Below are 18,271 nucleotides of genomic sequence, written 5' to 3'. Positions count from 1 at the left end.
AAAATAATACCATTATTACATTACTACTCATGTAGATTAGTTATCAAAGAATATAAGCATTGATTAAAAGTGAATAGCAATTAAAGCAACTCAAACTATACTATAATTCCTAAATTACAATTTTCCCCTTGAGGTTAATGAGAAATCACAATTCAGAGGATAAAAGTGTATGATGTGATCTGCGTACTTTTGTGAATGAAAATGTTTCAGTCAATGAAACTGACTTGTCATTATTTGATGTTTTCCACAAAATAAGGGCACATATTAAACAACAGCAAGAGAAAATCTTGATGGAGTTTCCCTGGTGCTGAATGGAGAAGGAGTCATTTCCCTCAAATAAAACCATTAACTGATACTTAAAAGTAGTACATTTAGAGCATGTCTACAAACCCTTTGACAATTTTTCCATGAAATTTTCTCTCCTGAATGTGAGCTGGACAAAGCAATGTGTATCTAGTGAACAGAATAGGGCACACATGCTGAGTGACTTTTGCTAGGCTGTAAAATGCAATGCTGCTTCCACCTGAATTTCTCAAGCAAACTCGGACTTAGAAATTAGCAACCCAAAGACGAGAAAGTGGAACAACATATTGATATTCCAACTGACATCCCAGGTAAGGTCCAAAAAAAGCAACTATCAACACCAAACAAAGCTGGCATTGTGTACAGTATATTGAGCTGCTGGCTGTGATGCTGGAATTCCATATTGGAGCACTGGTTCAACTCCTTGGTGTTCTGCTTCTGGTTCAGCTCCCTACAAATGTGCCTGAGAGGGCAACAGAAGGTGGTGCCCCAGATACACTAGATGGTGACACTAGATACAGGGAGTTGTAACTTTAGGAAATTGAAACAAAGACTAAAATAGGTTAAATGTCTTCAGACCAGAGGGAGGTGGAAGCTCAAAGGGCCTACAAAAGAGGAAGAATGAAAACCAAAAGGACATCAAAGAGACTGTGTGGAAACTTGAGGTTTTGAAGGAATTGTCAAAAAAGGATACCAAGACCTGGAAGACAAGGGTCCCATTCTTCAGGAAGCTGAAAGTAAAACTGATGTGAGAGAGAAACTAAAGGAAGACTACCAAATTTAAAGGAGTTGTGACTTATTGGGTTCAAGTATCTAAATCCATATATGTGAATTACAGCATCTCCACATAACAAATCACCATGCAATTGTAAAAAAAAAAAAAAGTAAAATAAAAGGTGGTTTCTGGAATAAAATCAAATCCAGAGTGCTGCTAGGCAAACAGGATCCAGAGATAAAGCAAAGATGATGACTGTACAATGGACAATAAAACTTCAGAACAACTTTAGGTGCTGCCTCAAATCACCGTATGGGTCTTAGGAATTAAAGAACATTCATGATACTGTCCTATTCTGGATCCTCTGGAAGCCCAAGGTGAAGAGTTTATGTCAAAAAGATTTGTGGGAGTGGGCATCAGAGTGCTTTTGTTTTTCACTTGCCTATTGCTCCTGAGTCTACCATTCTGCCAATGTAGGCACTGGAAGGAAGCAGGATGGCTCAAGTAATTGAGTTCCTATAAATCATGTGGGACTCCTAGCTTGAGTTCCCAGCTCTCAGCTTTGGTCTCACATAAGATCTGGTTATTTTAGGAGTAAACCAGTGAATGGGAATGCTTTGTGTGCTCTTTATCTTGCTCTCACTCACACACTCTCTCTCCCCTAACTTCTTCTTTCTCTCAGTTAAGATCAAATTTTCAAAAGGCAGTATTTCTGAATATTTATTGTCTAATAAGATGAACTTCAATAAAATCACAGGAGGCTCCATTTTTCCAGAGGGCTGTATTAGAAAATTCGGTAGTTACTAGTTTGCAATAAAATAGAGAGAGGTAAGAATTAAAGGACTCCTCTAACCTTGGAAGTTTGTTTTCTCTCTTTTTTTTTTTTTTTTTTTGACAGGCAGAGTGGACAGTGAGAGAGAGAGACAGAGAGAAAGGTCTTGCTTTACCACTGGTTCACCCTCCAATGGCCACCACGGCTGGCACACCACGCTGATCCGAAGGCAGGAGCCAGGTGCTTCTCCTGGTCTCCCATGGGGTGCAGGGCCCAAGCACTTGGGCCATCCTCCACTGCACTCCTGGGCCATAGCAGAGAGCTGGCCTGGAAGAGGGACAACCGGGACAGAATAAAGTGCCCTGTCTGGGACTAGAACCCAGTGTGCTGGCACCGCAAGGTGGAGGATTAGCCTATTGAGCCTCAGTGCTGACCCCTTGGAAGTTTTAAAGGGAAGAAGCAGGCTGAGCAACTTGCCAGTTGCAAACCATGGTCATTTCTTTTTAAGTGGGAGGAGCAGTTAAAAAAAAATAGGTCTGAGGGCAATTTCCGCTGGTTTTAAAACATACTCAATAGTTCTTTAATATTTATCCCCTAAACAAGGTAGAATATAGGCCAATAGTAGTAACTAAGTGAAAATGAATGGAATATGGTAAAGGTGATGCTACATGACTTCAACATGAGGATAAAAGGCTCTCTATCTCAATTGTTCTTGGAAGCCAGGCCCTATGTTTACAGGAGGCTCAAGTCATCATGACAACCTGGGTTTTTCAGAGAGGCTATTCAGTCTCTGCCATATGAAAGATGCAGCCAAGAACCATTATCAACAAACACACTGTTATCAACAAATCTTCAAATTATTCTAGTTTCTAGTCTTCCAGCAATTGAATTACTACTAGTGATTTTGAATCATGAAATGATGTGCTGCTGGCACTCTGGCCTCAGAATCAGCCCTTAAGGTATTTGGATCTGGCTTAAAAACCCATCACAGTTTCTTAGACATGGAAAGCCAAGACACTGTGGCAAAAAATGACCTAAATGAAAGATCTCTGTGAGTGAGACCTCGGTGGAAAGAAGGGATCATTAAAGAAGGAGGTACCTTTCTCTGATAGGAGGGGAGAACTTCCACTTTGATTATGGCCTTGTCTAAATAATGTCAGAGTTTGTGGACTCAAGAGGCTTCCATAGCCTTGGCAGCTCATGATGAGAGCCTCAGGTGATCACTGATGTCATAAATAAGAGTGTCAATTGTTAAATCAAAAACAGGAGTCACTGTACACTTATTCCCCTTGTAGGATCTGTCCTTAATGTGTTGTACTATGAGAATTAATGGTAAAAATATTCTTCAAACAGTTCTTTATACTTTGTGCATCTGTGTGGGTGAATGTTGAAATCTTTACTTAGTATATACTAAGTTGATCTTCTGTATATAAAGATAAATAAAAATGAATCTTAATGAAGAATGGGATGGGAGAGGGGTAGAATAGGAGATGGGATGGTTTGCGGGTGGGAGGGTGGTTATGGGGGGAAAACTGCTATAATCCAAAAGCTGTAGTTTTGAAATTTATATTTGTTACGTAAAAGTTTTCTAAAAAAATGATGTGCTGGTCGGCACCACGGCTCACTAGGCTAATCCTCCACCTTGCGGCGCCAGCACACCGGGTTCTAGTCCCGGTTGGGGCACCGGTCCTGTCCCAGATGCCCCTCTTCCAGGCCAGCTCTCTGCTGTGGCCAGGGAGTGCAGTGGAGGATGGCTCAAGTGCTTGGGCCCTGCACCCCATGGGAGACCAGGATAAGCACCAATTAATTTCATTGGAGATGGGACTGTGAAGCTTTGTAGAAGATTCTTGTTGGGAAGAAAATAGTCAATTCAGTTTGGTGGTAATTGTTATATCAAGACATGATTCATTGCCATATACATTATCAGCCATTCAAGAAATGGCAAGATAGAAATACTAGAATTTCATTTCAAAAACGGAAATAAAACCTTCACTTAAGAAATAAAAACTGATGAGACATTTCCCAGCTATAGAGATACTTTACAAGCATTAGCATGGCAATGCATTATTAGTAAATGGGGATTTTCTTGTTTATGGAAGAAAATGCAAAAAACTTAAAAGTTAATCTTTTTTATTATTACAGGTTTACATACTTCACAAAAAAGCACTTATACTGGATTTCTTTAAAAAGCATTCATTTGTGATGAAATGTTTGGATGACATTGGCTAATTTAAAGAGGTAGAAAAATTCGATGTTGCAACAAAACATTAACAAATGCCTTGAACCACAGTCAGTGCAAATTCAGTTGGAAAATAAGCCAGCGTATTCCAAACTACACCTTTAGTTACAAGGAAAGATATTCAATTTCTAAAAGCTAACATAAATGCAGCTTTTAGGAAATTTAAAATGTGCTCATTTGGTTCCATTTATTCTTTGAAGTAAAAAAGTCATACACTTATTTCCTTTCTATCTGATGAAGACAATTGTGAAAATTAGCATTTATCACTCAGTCACAATCAGTATTTCACCAAATCAAAAATGATTATATCATCAATCTGAAACCCAAAGGAAAAAAGACAACATATCTAACCATGCATGAGGAGTCCAGTGTGCGATTACGTGAAAGCTGTAGCTGTGAGGTAGGTATTCTCAAGTTTCTTTGTGGGACAAAGTTTCCTTCGCACATTAATCCACCATGAACATTCCCGACACTGGATGACGGTAGAGCAGGCCTCATAGTACTAGTGCTGGGTAAAGATTCATTCCTCTGTGTCTCCTCAAGAAATTCAGTTCTGACCACCGTTGATTTCTCATGCGCCCTGTGAAAATTGCAAGACAAATGCTTAGTACGTCATTTTGTGCACTTACTAATGGTTTATCTTTAAAAAGGCTGTAAGCATAAATGGACTGTCCCATTAAATAAAAGTATTTTAACACTAAAAATGTGTCAGGGCATACCTACTGTATGCAACCGATGTTTTCAAATTGCTCAAAATTAACAAAACATATTTCTAGTGGGTTGTAAACAACTGGTTCATACAAAGGCAGAAGGAGAGAAATGGTTATGAATGATATAGAGCTAATCAGGTAATGCTCCTTTCTGGGAGGTTCTACTTAAAGTTTCTTGTTGCCACTTGATATACTCATATTTAAATGGTAGCTGTGTTAGCTAAGATACAGGATGATTTTCTTGATTATAATGACCATTTAACTATATACAAATATGTGAAAGCATCATATTGTGCATGCTGAATATTTCATAATTTTATAATTATATAAACATTTTATAATTTTATAACAATATTTTATACTTTTTTATTAATGTAAAGAGAACAGATGTCATGTATTTCATAAGTAAAATTCTAAGGAGATAAATGTATTTCACTCCTTCCTGCTCTCCCAAAAACCATCTCCTCTCTTCATTACTTTTTTACACTTTTAGCAAAAACAAAATTTTAGTTTTTCAAAAGATTCATTTTATTGACTTCAAAGAGTTAGAGAGAGTGGTAGAGACACAGAGAGAGGGAGGTCTTCCATCCGCTGGTTCATTACCCAAATAACCCCAATGGAGAGAGCTGGACCAATCCAAAGCCAGGAGCCAGAAGCTTCCTCCATGTCTCCCATGTGGGTGTAGGTGCTCAAGGACTTGGGCCTTCCTCTGCTGCTTTCCCAGGAGCAATAGCAGGGAGCTGAATTGGAAGTGGAGCAGCTGGGACTCAAATTGGCACCCATATAGGATGCCAGCCCTGCAGGCCTGGGTTAAAGCTGCTGCACCACAGTGCTGTCCCCCACAAAAACATAATTTAACCCACTCTAGAATAACAGGCTTAATTCACCAGCAACCATAATATTTAACAAGTAAAAAGTAGAGAGACCACAGTTCCATAGGAAGATAAAGAATTAAAAACAACTGAATGACAAGATGTTCACTTCTTCCCATTGCTTATTTTTTTTTTTTTTGGAATTGTATATAAATTACCACATTGAGGTAAGCAGGCTATTTGTCTTTTTGGGACTGGCTTATTTCACTAAGCTTAATGTTTTCCAGTTGCATCCGTTTTCATTGCAAAAGAAGGGACATATTTCTGTTGAGTAAACCAGTTTAGATTTAAAATACCATCTCCCAAAGGCATTTTCAAGCACTTGCTATCAATAACCCTGTGCCTTTCACACATTTAACCAACTTCCTAGAGGGGAAAATAAGCTTTTCCCACGTTGAGACATTTCAGAGCACCAAATTCTAAGAGCGAATGACAGAGTTGTTGGTTACCAAAGGAACTAAAGCCACTCCAGAGACAGTCCATTCCTAACACTGTTTGGAAGGCATCAGAGGGGGTGGGCCTTGCCCTTCCTGTCTTCTACAGACATAGTCCCCCAGAATGCCCGAGGTAGAATGCTAACCAGCCTGTGAGTTATACTTCCCCTCTTTTCCACGTTCATCTTTCTTTCTCAAGTAGAGGAGGAAAACTCAAAGAAGAGTTGGTTTCAAGACACCCTCCTAAGGTATTACCAATGATCACAGTCAAGGGAAGATAACTGAACAAGTGCCAGGTTGTGTCAAGACTTACAGAAGCACCACTAGCAGCAGCAGTAGCGGTAGTGGGAGTAGTAGCAGTAGGCAGCCCTGTGGGTTTAAGTTGTCATGTTCCCCCAAACACATGCACCTAACTTTTACATACATTTTTCTGTGCTAAAAAATAAGAGCATTTATTTTTCAAAATTATTCCTTAATTTGCAGAATTATTTTGTCTAGCTAGGTTTCACTTCATACTAATTTCAGGAAACTGTCTCACTAAAAAGTACGCCTAGGAGTCAAGTTAATGAACATCAGTTATTTTCTGTGATTCTGGGACTTACTTATTCAGGTTGCAAGTTAAGGTTTCTCCCACTTGCACGTGGAGTTGGCTGGGTTCCTCCAGTTCTCTATCCCATTCTTCCTGAGCAGCATGCTTTCTGGTGTGTTCCAATGTCTGCAACTAAAGGAAATTTAAAATATACATTTTTCAAATCATTTCTATCTGTATATTTATTTCCTCCAATTTTGACTAAGTGACACAGGGAATATTTTAAAGATATTAAAAAGAAGATTAAGATATTTAACTTCCATATCCCCTGAAGTAAACAATTATAACTAAAACTGAATCAGCTGTGTGTTGCTACTAATGTAATATCATTATACAAGACAATTAGAATCAAATTAACAACTTAAAATTGAACACTGTACATCTTCTAAATTGCACTTTTTCCTTGAGATTGAGACAATTACATCTCATAGCATAAAACACTAGTAGCATGGTGTGTATAGTTTTGGGAATGAAAATGACTTACTAATACTGTTTTATCATCTTTAGAGGCTTTTTACAAAATAGAACATACAGAGCAGCAACAACAAAAACTCAATAGGACTTCAATGCTACTGAGTTGGGAATAATGAATTTCTTTTAGATAAAGCCATTATCAAATTACTTTTACCAAGTGAGTAATGTTTCAGATTTATAGTAGCATGTCTAATACTTTGGCATTTCTTCCATGAAGTTCCCTCTCCTGAATATGAGCAGACCATAATAATTGGTTGCTAGTACTTAGACTACAGCACTGATGCTGAGTGAGTTTTGCTAGGTCAGAAAATGTGATTCAGCTTCCATGTTTATTTTTCTGGTAAAATTTATAAAGGACCCCAAGCAACAAGGCAAATCATCACATAGACTTCCAAAGTTAAACTCAGTTAAATGCTCAGCCAAAAGCCCGGTTCAATGCAATTAGGTGGACAACAAGTTTTGGATGATTGCAGCCCCAGCTTCAAATCATCCCCAGCTGAGTGATGTTTATGCCTTGCTTAAATTGTAGATTCTGAAAAAAGAATATATTGAGAGAGTAAATCATTTTTTTTTAATTTTATGTATTTGGAAGACAGAGTTACACACAGAGATAGAGACATAGAGAGAGAGGTCTTCCATCCACTAGTTCACTCCCCAAATGGCTGCAACAGCCAGAGCTAAGTCAATCTGAAGCCAGGAGCCAGAGCTCCTTCTAGGTTTCCCACATGGATGCAGGACCCACGGACTTGGACTGTCTTCTGCTGTTTCCCAAGGAGCATTAACAGAGAGCTGGGTTGGAAGCAGAGTAGCCGGGACTCAAACCAGCACCCATATAGAATGCTGGTGCTGCAGTTTTGGGCTTTAACCCACTGTGCCACAGTACCAGCCCCATAAGTGATCTTTTCATGGCAGAGGGACAGAAAGTATGTGGTAGAAGGTAGCTTCTATATCCACTAGCCAAATCTCCCAATGCCAGGCCTGGAGAGTGGAACTCAGAACTCATTACAGTTGTCTCACGTAGGTGGCATGGAGCTGTACCTTGAAACCATATTCTGTGCCTCCCAGGGCCTGTAGTGGCAGGATGTTGGCCTCTGATGCCAAAGCCAGAAGTCCAACTAAGATTCTGCTATATGAGATGTGAGCATCTCAACCTCTAGGTCAAACAGCTTTCCCAAAGAGATTCTCAGGTAGGTTGCTAGACACTTCTAGAAAAGTGGCACAAACACCAATGCTAAAGGCAGGGGTTGCTATTTTGAAAATAAAAAAATGGAACAAAGACTTAAACATGTCAGATGCCTTCAGACTAGAGGGTGGTTGCAGCCTAAAGGACCTAGGGAGGAGTAAGGATGGAAACCAAAAGGACTCCGAAGAGACTGTGAGTGGAAGCCTGAGGGCCCTTGAAGACATTTACAGGGAAGACTTCAAAGAGAAAATGATTCCAAAGCCTAGAAGGAAGGGGCCTCTTTTACACAACAGCTGACAGTAAAATTGATTTGAGAGGCAAAGCTAAAAGACGACTAACAAATATAAAGGAACTACAACTTACAGGGCTCAAGTATCTATCTGAATTATGACATCCCCACATATCAAATCTCTGTGTAATTCTACATGAGTGGTTTCTGGGAAAAAATAAAATGCAGAGTGCTACCAGGCAAATGTGGTATAAAGATGACACAAAGACTGAGACCATCACATATTGTCAAGGCCTCATAAAATCTTAAGGTGGTGCCTCAACATCATCTTAAGGACCTTAAAAGTTACAGAATATGCAAGGGATGTTCTATCCTGGAACACAGTGGTGCTGGCTCAAATAATTGGGTTCCAGACAGTCAAAAAGACATCTGGCTGGGGTTCCTAGCCCTCAAGCTTTGACTTCAACCCGGACCTGGTCAGATCTGGTGGCTGTGGTATTTGAGAACTGAATCGATGAATGGGAGCTTGCTTCTCTTTCTTTCTTTCTTTCTTTCTTTCTTTCTTTCTTTCTTTCTTTCTTTCTTTCTCTCTCTCTCTCTCTCTCTTTCTTTCTTTCTCTGTCTCCTTCTCTCTCCCCCTTCTCTAGAGCATTCATATAAATATTTAGCAACATAATATTTGTGAACATAGCTAGGGTAATGTCATGAACCCCAATGAACTTCGTAGGATACTCAAAAGCTTTTAAGAACTCTCACAGAAGAAATAATTTATACCATGCATTAAAAGCAACAGAAAAAAAAAACATGTGGCATATCACACTATGTAATACCACTCAGCCATAAACAGAATGAAATTCTGCATTTTGCCACAAAATGGATGCAACTAGAAACAATTATTCTCGATGAAATAAGCCCCCCCCCCCTTTTTTTTACTTGTTGAATATTATGGTTAGTGGAGAATTAAGTGTATGGTAATAGAGTGGGTTAAAAGCATGAGTCTGTAAAAAAAAAAAAAAGCTAGATGAAAAAGGGGCAGCCAGGACTAAAACCGGCACCCATATGGGATGCCAGTGCCTCAGGCAGAGGATTAATTACTGTGCCAGGTATCTGGCCCATAAACAGCTATTTTTGAAAGACTGGTTGTATTTTACATTCTAGATTCCCTAGAAACTTTTGTCCAAAAACTTGACTATTCAAGATATTCCAGGTTTAATTAAATCATATGCTACTAATGGGATTTTTGGAAAAATTCACATTTGATTCTTATTACATATTTCGTCTTCACCTGATTTCAGGATGAGATAAACAATATCATTTCTTAACCGTGTTTAGAAGTCTCATTTCTTTCCTTTGACATTAATGGCTTAACTTTAAACAAAGTTTACCTTTTCTATAAAATACAAACATTTACCATGTTTGAGTCTTGTGTGTTTTTTTCTGTACTGTCCTATATGAATGCATGGCCTGATACACAGATAATTGTGGGGTCACATAGATGACTGTGCAACTCCCTGGCCCTAAATATGTTTTCCAAAGGTACAATTCAGTGCAATATTTTTGAGACATATCCAGGATGCTTTGTTTAGTTCTTCCACTGCTTCCATCCACAGCAGCAATAGTAATTAGTGATTAGACCTTTCTCTTGGCTCCTATAAGCCCACTTCACTTCTAAATGCAGTGACTGCTGGATGCTACTCAACCACTCTTTGTATTCCATTTCTAAGTCTGTCTCAAAAGTTTCTTAAGTCTCAATGCTTCACCTGAAGCTGCTTAATCTATACTCCTAGCCCTCACTGCATCGCTCAGGTCATTTCTTACTTCTCTTTCATTCCTCATAGGTTAAATCTTCAACTATACCCACATAAACCATTACCTGATGGGGATTGCCTTTGCAGACAACTAGTCTAGTACATTTGCTAATGATTCTAAAGGGTGTGCCTTTGATCCTAGTGTTGTTTTCCAATATTGATACTGGATATGTTAGGATGTTGACCAGCATGCTTCATGTTGAAATTCTTTTCTAATGCAAGACTTTTCTAAGGCATCAAATTCTGGGTCACTTCCATTTTCGTTGGAATCCCCTCTGCCACAGATACAACTTTAGCAGTCTGTTGAGGTTCTTTTCAGACATAAACCTAACTATATTATTTGGAGGCCTGAGTCAGATATCTCTATTTCCCAATCCAAATTCTTCACTTCCAAATTGTGCCCATAAAATATATCAACCCAAGTACTCTCTGGTAGATGAGAACCTCCATTCGTGAGATGAGAACCTTCTGGAAAATTAGTTGCTATTGAGTTGGTCAAATGCCATCGATTATTATACTTTTGACAGAGAGGGTACCCTTGAAAGTGACTAATAATTCTATGCCATATCCCTAAGTCATTTCTACAGGAATTTACAGAAAATACCTCAAGAATTATGAACAAGTTTAATAGCCATTGCACACTGATATGAATTGAATAAAGTAAGCCTGTGCAAAGGTTGATGATCACGGTAGAGGAAAAGCTTGTTTGTAAACATGCAGTCATAGTAGCACTATGTCACTCTGCAAAGCCATGTCATAGTAGTCATTTTTATTTTTTCTCTTACAACCATTTGCTTTTAAAAATTTAGAGGATGTATATTTCATGGTGAAAATAAAGCTTCCACAATAATTTAGTATCCATGCTTGATGAGGAATTAAATTTATAGTATCAAAATAACTCATTATCAAGGACTCACTGAAGAGTTATGATTACAGTTGGAATTCAGAATCATAGATTTATCATTACTCAACTTTCATGGCAGTGTAAAAGACGTTAACAATATAAGCAAAGACACCAAAAGATAGCCACACACCAGTTTTCAGATAACATATTTTTGGACTACCCAAAAGGATAGATATAACTAGAATAACTATCAATGGATAAAGAGAAATACAACATGTACTATGAATACAGTAATGACTATACATTGCATTTTTTTTACTTTTATTTTTTATTTTTGACAGGCAGAGTGGACAGTAGAGAGAGAGACAGAGAGAAAGGTCTTCCTTTTTGCCGTTGGTTCACCCTCCAATGGTCGCCGTGACCGGCGTGCTGCGACCAGCGCACCGCGCTGATCGGATGGCAGGAGCCAGGTGCTTATCCTGGTCTCCCAAAGACACATACATTTTTTTTTTTAATATTTTTTTTGACAGGCAGAGTGGATAGTGAGAGAGAGAGAGACAGAGAGAAAGGTCTTCCTTTTGCCATTGGTTCACCCTCCAATGGCCGCCGCGGTAGGCGCGCTGTGGCCGGCGAACCGCGCTGATCCAAAGACAGGAGCCAGGTGCTTCTCCTGGTCTCCCATGGCGTGCAGGGCCCAAGCACTTGGGCCATCCTCCACTGCACTCCCTGGCCACAGCAGAGAACTGGCCTGGAAGAGGGGCAACCGGGACAGGATCGGTGCCCTGACCGGGACTAGAACCCTGTGTGCCGGCGCCGCAAGGTGGAGGATTAGCCTATTGAGCCGCGGCGCTGGCTACATTGCATTTTATAATACTTATAGGAAAAATATATCTCAAAGTCTCACAAATACATTTTAATACAGCATAAAGTATTTATTTTAATGTCTTCTTTTTTATTTTTTATTTTTTAATTTTTGACAGGCAGAGTGGACAGTGAGAGAGAGAGACAGAGAGAAAGGTCTTCCTTTTTGCCGTTGGTTCACCCTCCAATGGCCACGTGGCCGGTGCCCTGTGGCCAGTGCACCACGCTGATCTGAAGGCAGGAGCCAGGTGCTTCTGGTCTCCCATAGGGTGCAGGGCCCAAGCACTTGGGCCATCCTCCACTGCACTTCCTGGCCATAGTAGAGAGCTGGCCTGGAAGAGGGGCAACCAGGACAGAATCTGGTGCCCAGGCCGGGACTAGAACCCGGTGTGCCGGTGCTGCAAGGCGGAAGATTAGCCTGTTGATCCACAGCGCCAGCCCTATTTTAATGTCTTCTAAACTATCTTCAATATATACAAGGAAAAGTGACATGCATATCAGATATTTTCCTCTGAGTTACATTTCTATTTAGAGAAGATTATCTCCTATGAAAAAACAAAATGCTATGTAAAACTAAGGGTCACACTGCTATGCACAAAGTAGCTGACAAGTACTGAAAACAGTTATGCCTGTAAGAGTTAAAAATGTCACAGAATGAAAAGCTTATTGAAAAAATGGAAATTTGGGCCTCGATCTGCATAAACAAGGTTAAATGAACAGGAACTAAAAGAAAGAGTGGACAGCGCAAAGAAAAGTGGAGAGATGGGAAACAGGTACAGTTAAGCCAGAGATGGATAGAATCCAATGGGAAGGAGGAAAACACTAATTCTCACAAAATTACTCGCAAATGAATGCTCAAAGCAGCACTAACAGTAGTCAAAAAGTAGAAACCACCTAAATGTTAATCCACTGATGAACTGGGTAATTTATACAACAGAATAGTATTACATTATATAATACAAGAATATTTGATAATAAAAAAGTATTAACACAAGCTACAACATGGTGAACCCAGAAAATACCTAAATACAAGAAGCCAGTCATCAAGAACCGCACGCTGTAGGACCCTATTTATATGAAATGTCTCCTTGGAGACCTGAGAAAAATTTGATTGCCCAGGACTAGGGAAGATAGAGGAGTTGATTGGCGATGAGTAACTGGTATAAGGTTTCTTTCTAGGTTGCTAAGCATGTGCTAAAGTTAATAGTTGTGATGGTCATGTAATTCTGGGAAATATCCTAAGGGTCAGTGAATTTTATTAAATTAAATGCATGAACTTATTTGAAATATATGAGGTTACATTAAAAGGTTTGTGGAAATAATGGACTTAACAGATAAGTTCATTTTCATGCAACTTTTTTAAACCAATGCATATGTTTCATAGCGTACATTTAGGAAGCTCCCTTGTATCTCAACACATTGATTTTAAAAAGTTTAGTGGCAAGATCTAGACAATTCTCTAGTTCAGATGTATTTACATCTATATACGAATATATGAATAGCCTAACATGTATGACTAATTTTTCCAATAGATTGTAAAGTAATCAAAACATATGAATTTTGTCTAAGAGTGTAGTGGAGTTTCTATAGAATTTGTTCTATAGAATTTATTCTGAAATATATGAAATAAAGATATACAGGCTAGGTATACATTCAAAAAATAGAACATTTTTGGAGCATTTCATTACATTTTATTCTGTGATTTAATAGGTTTTGTTTCCACATAGCCATAGGAATATAATATTACAATATTGTTAACACAACAACATGTCTCTCAACTTCCATGAGAAATGCTATGTAATCCTCAATTTTCCTAAGGGCATTATTTTAAAAAGAGTGAAATTACAAGAAGGGCCAAGTGAATGTCAGAGATTTAAGAAATAAATTCACTGTAATGACAAAAGTGTACTGCAATTATACAGAAAATTTTAAAAAGCTGTATTTACTGAAATTCATATATAAAAAGTTACATTCTTTATCCAGCTCCAGAATTTCTCTTCCACATGTTGAATATCTTATGGACTTGTCTTTGATTTTACTTCATTTGTTCTTTACATCCTTTGTGTCATCTTTTTACAGAGGGTAATAATGAACTATGAGCTCCAGTAATATCTCTGATATTGATTACCTTTGAAGGGTGTCAGCCAGTTGCTACTGAAAATGTTTCACCTCTACCTAATAAGATATTTTTGTCACTACTTTATAATTTTATTGTTAAATCATAGTTGGAACATTTAATTCCAAGGTGCACTCAGCCTATAACAGACTTGTGATAGTCTGACTTCTGATTTTTCATGTTTATGATGTGCACAAGTGATACACATTCTCTAGGACACACACTCTGAATTTGGAGCATTTCCCAAGTTGGGGGTATGCAGACACTGCTCTCCCATGACACTGAACAGCAACAGTTAAACAGCTCCCAGTCAACTAATCACAAGCGAGGATGTTGGCAAGACTAGGTGTATTAAGTGCATTTTTCACTGAGGATATTTTCAATTTAACAATGAGTTTATTAGGATGTAATCTTACTTTGAAAAACATCACATGTTTCAATTCACCTCCTTCTGTTCATGTATACATTCCTGTTGAATGTAATACGGGGAGTGAAGCAACAGAAGGAAGATCTTTGTCTCTCCTTCTCACTGTCTGTAACTCTACCTCTCAAATAAATTAAAAAAATAAAAATTATTTGACAATAAATAGAAAGAAGTTCTGCTACATGCCACAACATGAATCAACTGTGAAATTATTATGCTACATGCTAGAAGCCAGTTACAAAGAAAAATATTCTGTAGCACCCAATCTATAAAAACTATCAAGAACAGGTAAATCTGTAGAGACCTGAAGAAAGTGAATGCCTAGGACTAGAGGACAGAGGCACCAAAGTGGTTATTGATAACTTATACAAGGCTTATTTTGATGGTGAAAAATATGCCTAAGTTTACAGTGGTAATGGTCATACAATGCTGGGAATACAGTATCGGACATTGAATTTTATTAGTTTAAATATGTGAAAGGTAATGTATGTGAAATATTTGAGGGTGCTATAATAACTGTAGGGGAAAATGAGTTTCAGAGATAAGTTATTTTGGTGTAAAAATTTTTAAACCAATGTGTTTTTAAAATAAATGCACCTGGCCGGCACCGTGGCTCAATAGGATAATCCTACAGCTTGCGGCGCAGGCACACGGGGTTCTACTCCCGTTCGGGGCACCGATTCTGTCCCGGTTGTCCCTCTTCCAGGCAAGCTCTCTGCTGTGACCAGGGAGTGCAGTAGAGAATGGCCCAAGTGCGTGGGCCCTGCACCCCATGGGAGACCAGGAGAAGCACCTGCTCCTGCCATCCGATAAGCGCGGTGCGCTGGTCCCAGCACGCTGGTCACGGCGACCATTGGAGGGTGAAACAACTGCAAAAAGGAAGACCTTTCTCTCTGTCTCTCTCACTTTCCACTCTGCCTGTACAAAATAAATAAATAAATAAATAAATAAATAAACTAAATGCACCTAAAATGCAGAGCAAAAAAGCGAAAGGGAAAACAGATCTTCCATCTGCTCGTTCACTCCCAATGTGGTTGCGACGGGCAGGGCTGGACCAGATTGAACCCAGGAGTCACAAACTCCATCCAGGTCTCCCAAATGGGTAGCACTGGAGCCATCATCTGCTGCCTTCCTAGGTAGATTAGAAGGAAGCCGAGCAAATGGGCACTCCAACATGGGATGCTGGAGTGACTAGCCATGGCTTAACCTGTTGCATCATAATGCTGGCCCGGCATTTTTTTCAGCGTATACATTAGACTTGAATGTTAGTAGGCCCCTTTCTATCTCGATACATTGATGCACTAAAGTCCAGTGTCAGCATCCAGATAATTTTAATTCTCATGAGTGTACACCACATTTGATTCGAATAGCTTTATCCTTTTGTTATAGGAAGAAGTTAAAGGAAAATGAAGCAAGTGTCTATATTTGAGATAGGTCTTATAGTAGCTGAAGATATTTTGGAGCAGAGTATAATGGCCTTTCTGTACAAGTTGTTAAATCTATGAAATAAATACACATAAGCTCTGTATCCATTCCCAAGAGTGAAAATAAGAAATGAAAAGTCCCAGCAGCATTTCATTAAACACTCTCGAGACTCTTATTAAACCTGGTTTTCTTCACCATGACAGTAAGAAGTATCACTATAAATACTGTTTCAAAGGAAATAAAATATGCCAGCTCAAGAGGAATAGTGCACAATTTTCAAGTTCTTAAGGGCAAATAATATTTTTAAATTCAACTTTAAGGGAAAAAGCAAAGTGAGAGTTTAAATGCATCATTAAAATTTAATTGTACTAAATTAATTAAAATGAACACATAAAATGTTATGTTTTGTGAAACTGTATCCAAAAACTTACAATATATAATCAACTTTAGTATTTCTATTGACCCATTAAATTTCAACATACTTGTCTCCTGAGGTCACTTAATTCCTTCTTCAAATGCTGGATTTCAATTTTTGAGTTCATGCAACAACATCCTACATTATGCGGTGAAACCTAGGATACAATTTTTTTAACACTTTTTTTTATTTAAAAGACTTACAAACTTTAGAAGACTTATGTAAAAGATTCAGAGAGACAGAGAGGTCTTCTATCTCCTGATATACTCTTGATACACAGGCGTCACTGTGCACTTACTTATGCAGCATCCCTGTCTTTAATGTGTTGTACTATGAGAATTAATGGTAAAAATATTCTTCAAACAGTTCTTTATACTTTGTGCATCTGTGTGGGTGAATCTGTTGAAATCTTTACTTATACTAAGTTGATCTTCTGTATATAGATAATTAAAAATGAATCTTAATGAAGAATGGGATGGGAGAGGGAGTAGGAGATGGGATGGTTTGCGGGTGGGAGGGTGGCTTTGGGGGGGAAAACTGCTACAATCCAAAAGTTGTAGTTTCAAAATTTACATTTGTTAAATACATTTTGTTTCTAAAAAATGATGTGCTGCTTGCCTTTAAATCATTAGCAAGGGTGTAAGAGAACGAGGACCAAGAGCATGCCCCTTTAATAGGAGAACTGTATAATGTAAAGCCATCTTTTTCATTGGAATCAAGCCTAACAACATGAAAATAATTAATTTCATTGGAGATGGGACTGACTGTGAAGCTTTGTACAGGATACTTGGTGGAGGAAAACCGTCAATTTAGTTTGGTGGTAATTGTTATTTCAAGATATGATTCATTGCCATATACATTATCAACCATTCAAGCAATAACAAGATAGAAATACTAGAATTTCATTTCAAAAATGGAAACAAAAGCTTGATTTAAGTCACAAAACTGATGAGCCATTTCTCAGCTATAGAAATATTTTATAAGCATTAGCATGGCAATGCATTTTTAGTAAATGGCAATTTTCTTTTTTATGGAAGAAACTGCAAAAAATTTAAAAAGTAATCTTTTTTTATTATTACAGGTTTACATACTTCACAAAAAAGCACTTAAACTGGATTTCTTTAAAAAGCATCCATTTGTGATGAAATGTTTGGATCACATTTCTAATTGAAGAGGTAGAAAAATTGAATGATAGGACTAAAACCGGCACCCATATGGGATGCCAGTGCCTCAGGCAGAGGATTAATTACTGTGCCAGGTATCTGGCCCATAAACAGCTATTTTTGAAAGACTGGTTGTATTTTACATTCTAGATTCCCTAGAAACTTTTGTCCAAAAACTTGACTATTCAAGATATTCCAGGTTTAATTAAATCATATGCTACTAATGGGATTTTTGGAAAAATTCACATTTGATTCTTATTACATATTTCGTCTTCACCTGATTTCAGGATGAGATAAACAATATCATTTCTTAACCGTGTTTAGAAGTCTCATTTCTTTCCTTTGACATTAATGGCTTAACTTTAAACAAAGTTTACCTTTTCTATAAAATACAAACATTTACCATGTTTGAGTCTTGTGTGTTTTTTTCTGTACTGTCCTATATGAATGCATGGCCTGATACACAGATAATTGTGGGGTCACATAGATGACTGTGCAACTCCCTGGCCCTAAATATGTTTTCCAAAGGTACAATTCAGTGCAATATTTTTGAGACATATCCAGGATGCTTTGTTTAGTTCTTCCACTGCTTCCATCCACAGCAGCAATAGTAATTAGTGATTAGACCTTTCTCTTGGCTCCTATAAGCCCACTTCACTTCTAAATGCAGTGACTGCTGGATGCTACTCAACCAC

General features: G+C 38.2%; 1 protein-coding gene across 4 annotated transcripts in view; it reads right to left on the bottom strand.

The window, feature by feature from the left end:
• LOC133754506 (ankyrin repeat domain-containing protein 26-like) overlaps positions 1 to 18,271 on the bottom strand; it is a 71,234-nt gene that overhangs the window by 27,414 nt on the left and 25,549 nt on the right. For all 4 annotated transcript variants that reach the window (XM_062184969.1, XM_062184970.1, XM_062184972.1 and 1 more), the window contains exons 4-6: positions 16,481 to 16,570; positions 6,648 to 6,766; positions 4,381 to 4,609 (exon numbers count right to left, since the gene is read on the bottom strand). In XM_062184969.1, the coding sequence (XP_062040953.1) occupies positions 4,381 to 4,609; positions 6,648 to 6,766; positions 16,481 to 16,570 (438 nt within the window). The remainder of the gene's footprint in view (positions 1 to 4,380; positions 4,610 to 6,647; positions 6,767 to 16,480; positions 16,571 to 18,271) is intronic.

This window comes from Lepus europaeus, unplaced genomic scaffold (genome assembly GCF_033115175.1).
Source record: "Lepus europaeus isolate LE1 unplaced genomic scaffold, mLepTim1.pri SCAFFOLD_119, whole genome shotgun sequence".
Taxonomy (NCBI): domain Eukaryota; kingdom Metazoa; phylum Chordata; class Mammalia; order Lagomorpha; family Leporidae; genus Lepus; species Lepus europaeus.
This window is presented reverse-complemented; position numbering and strand designations above follow the sequence as displayed.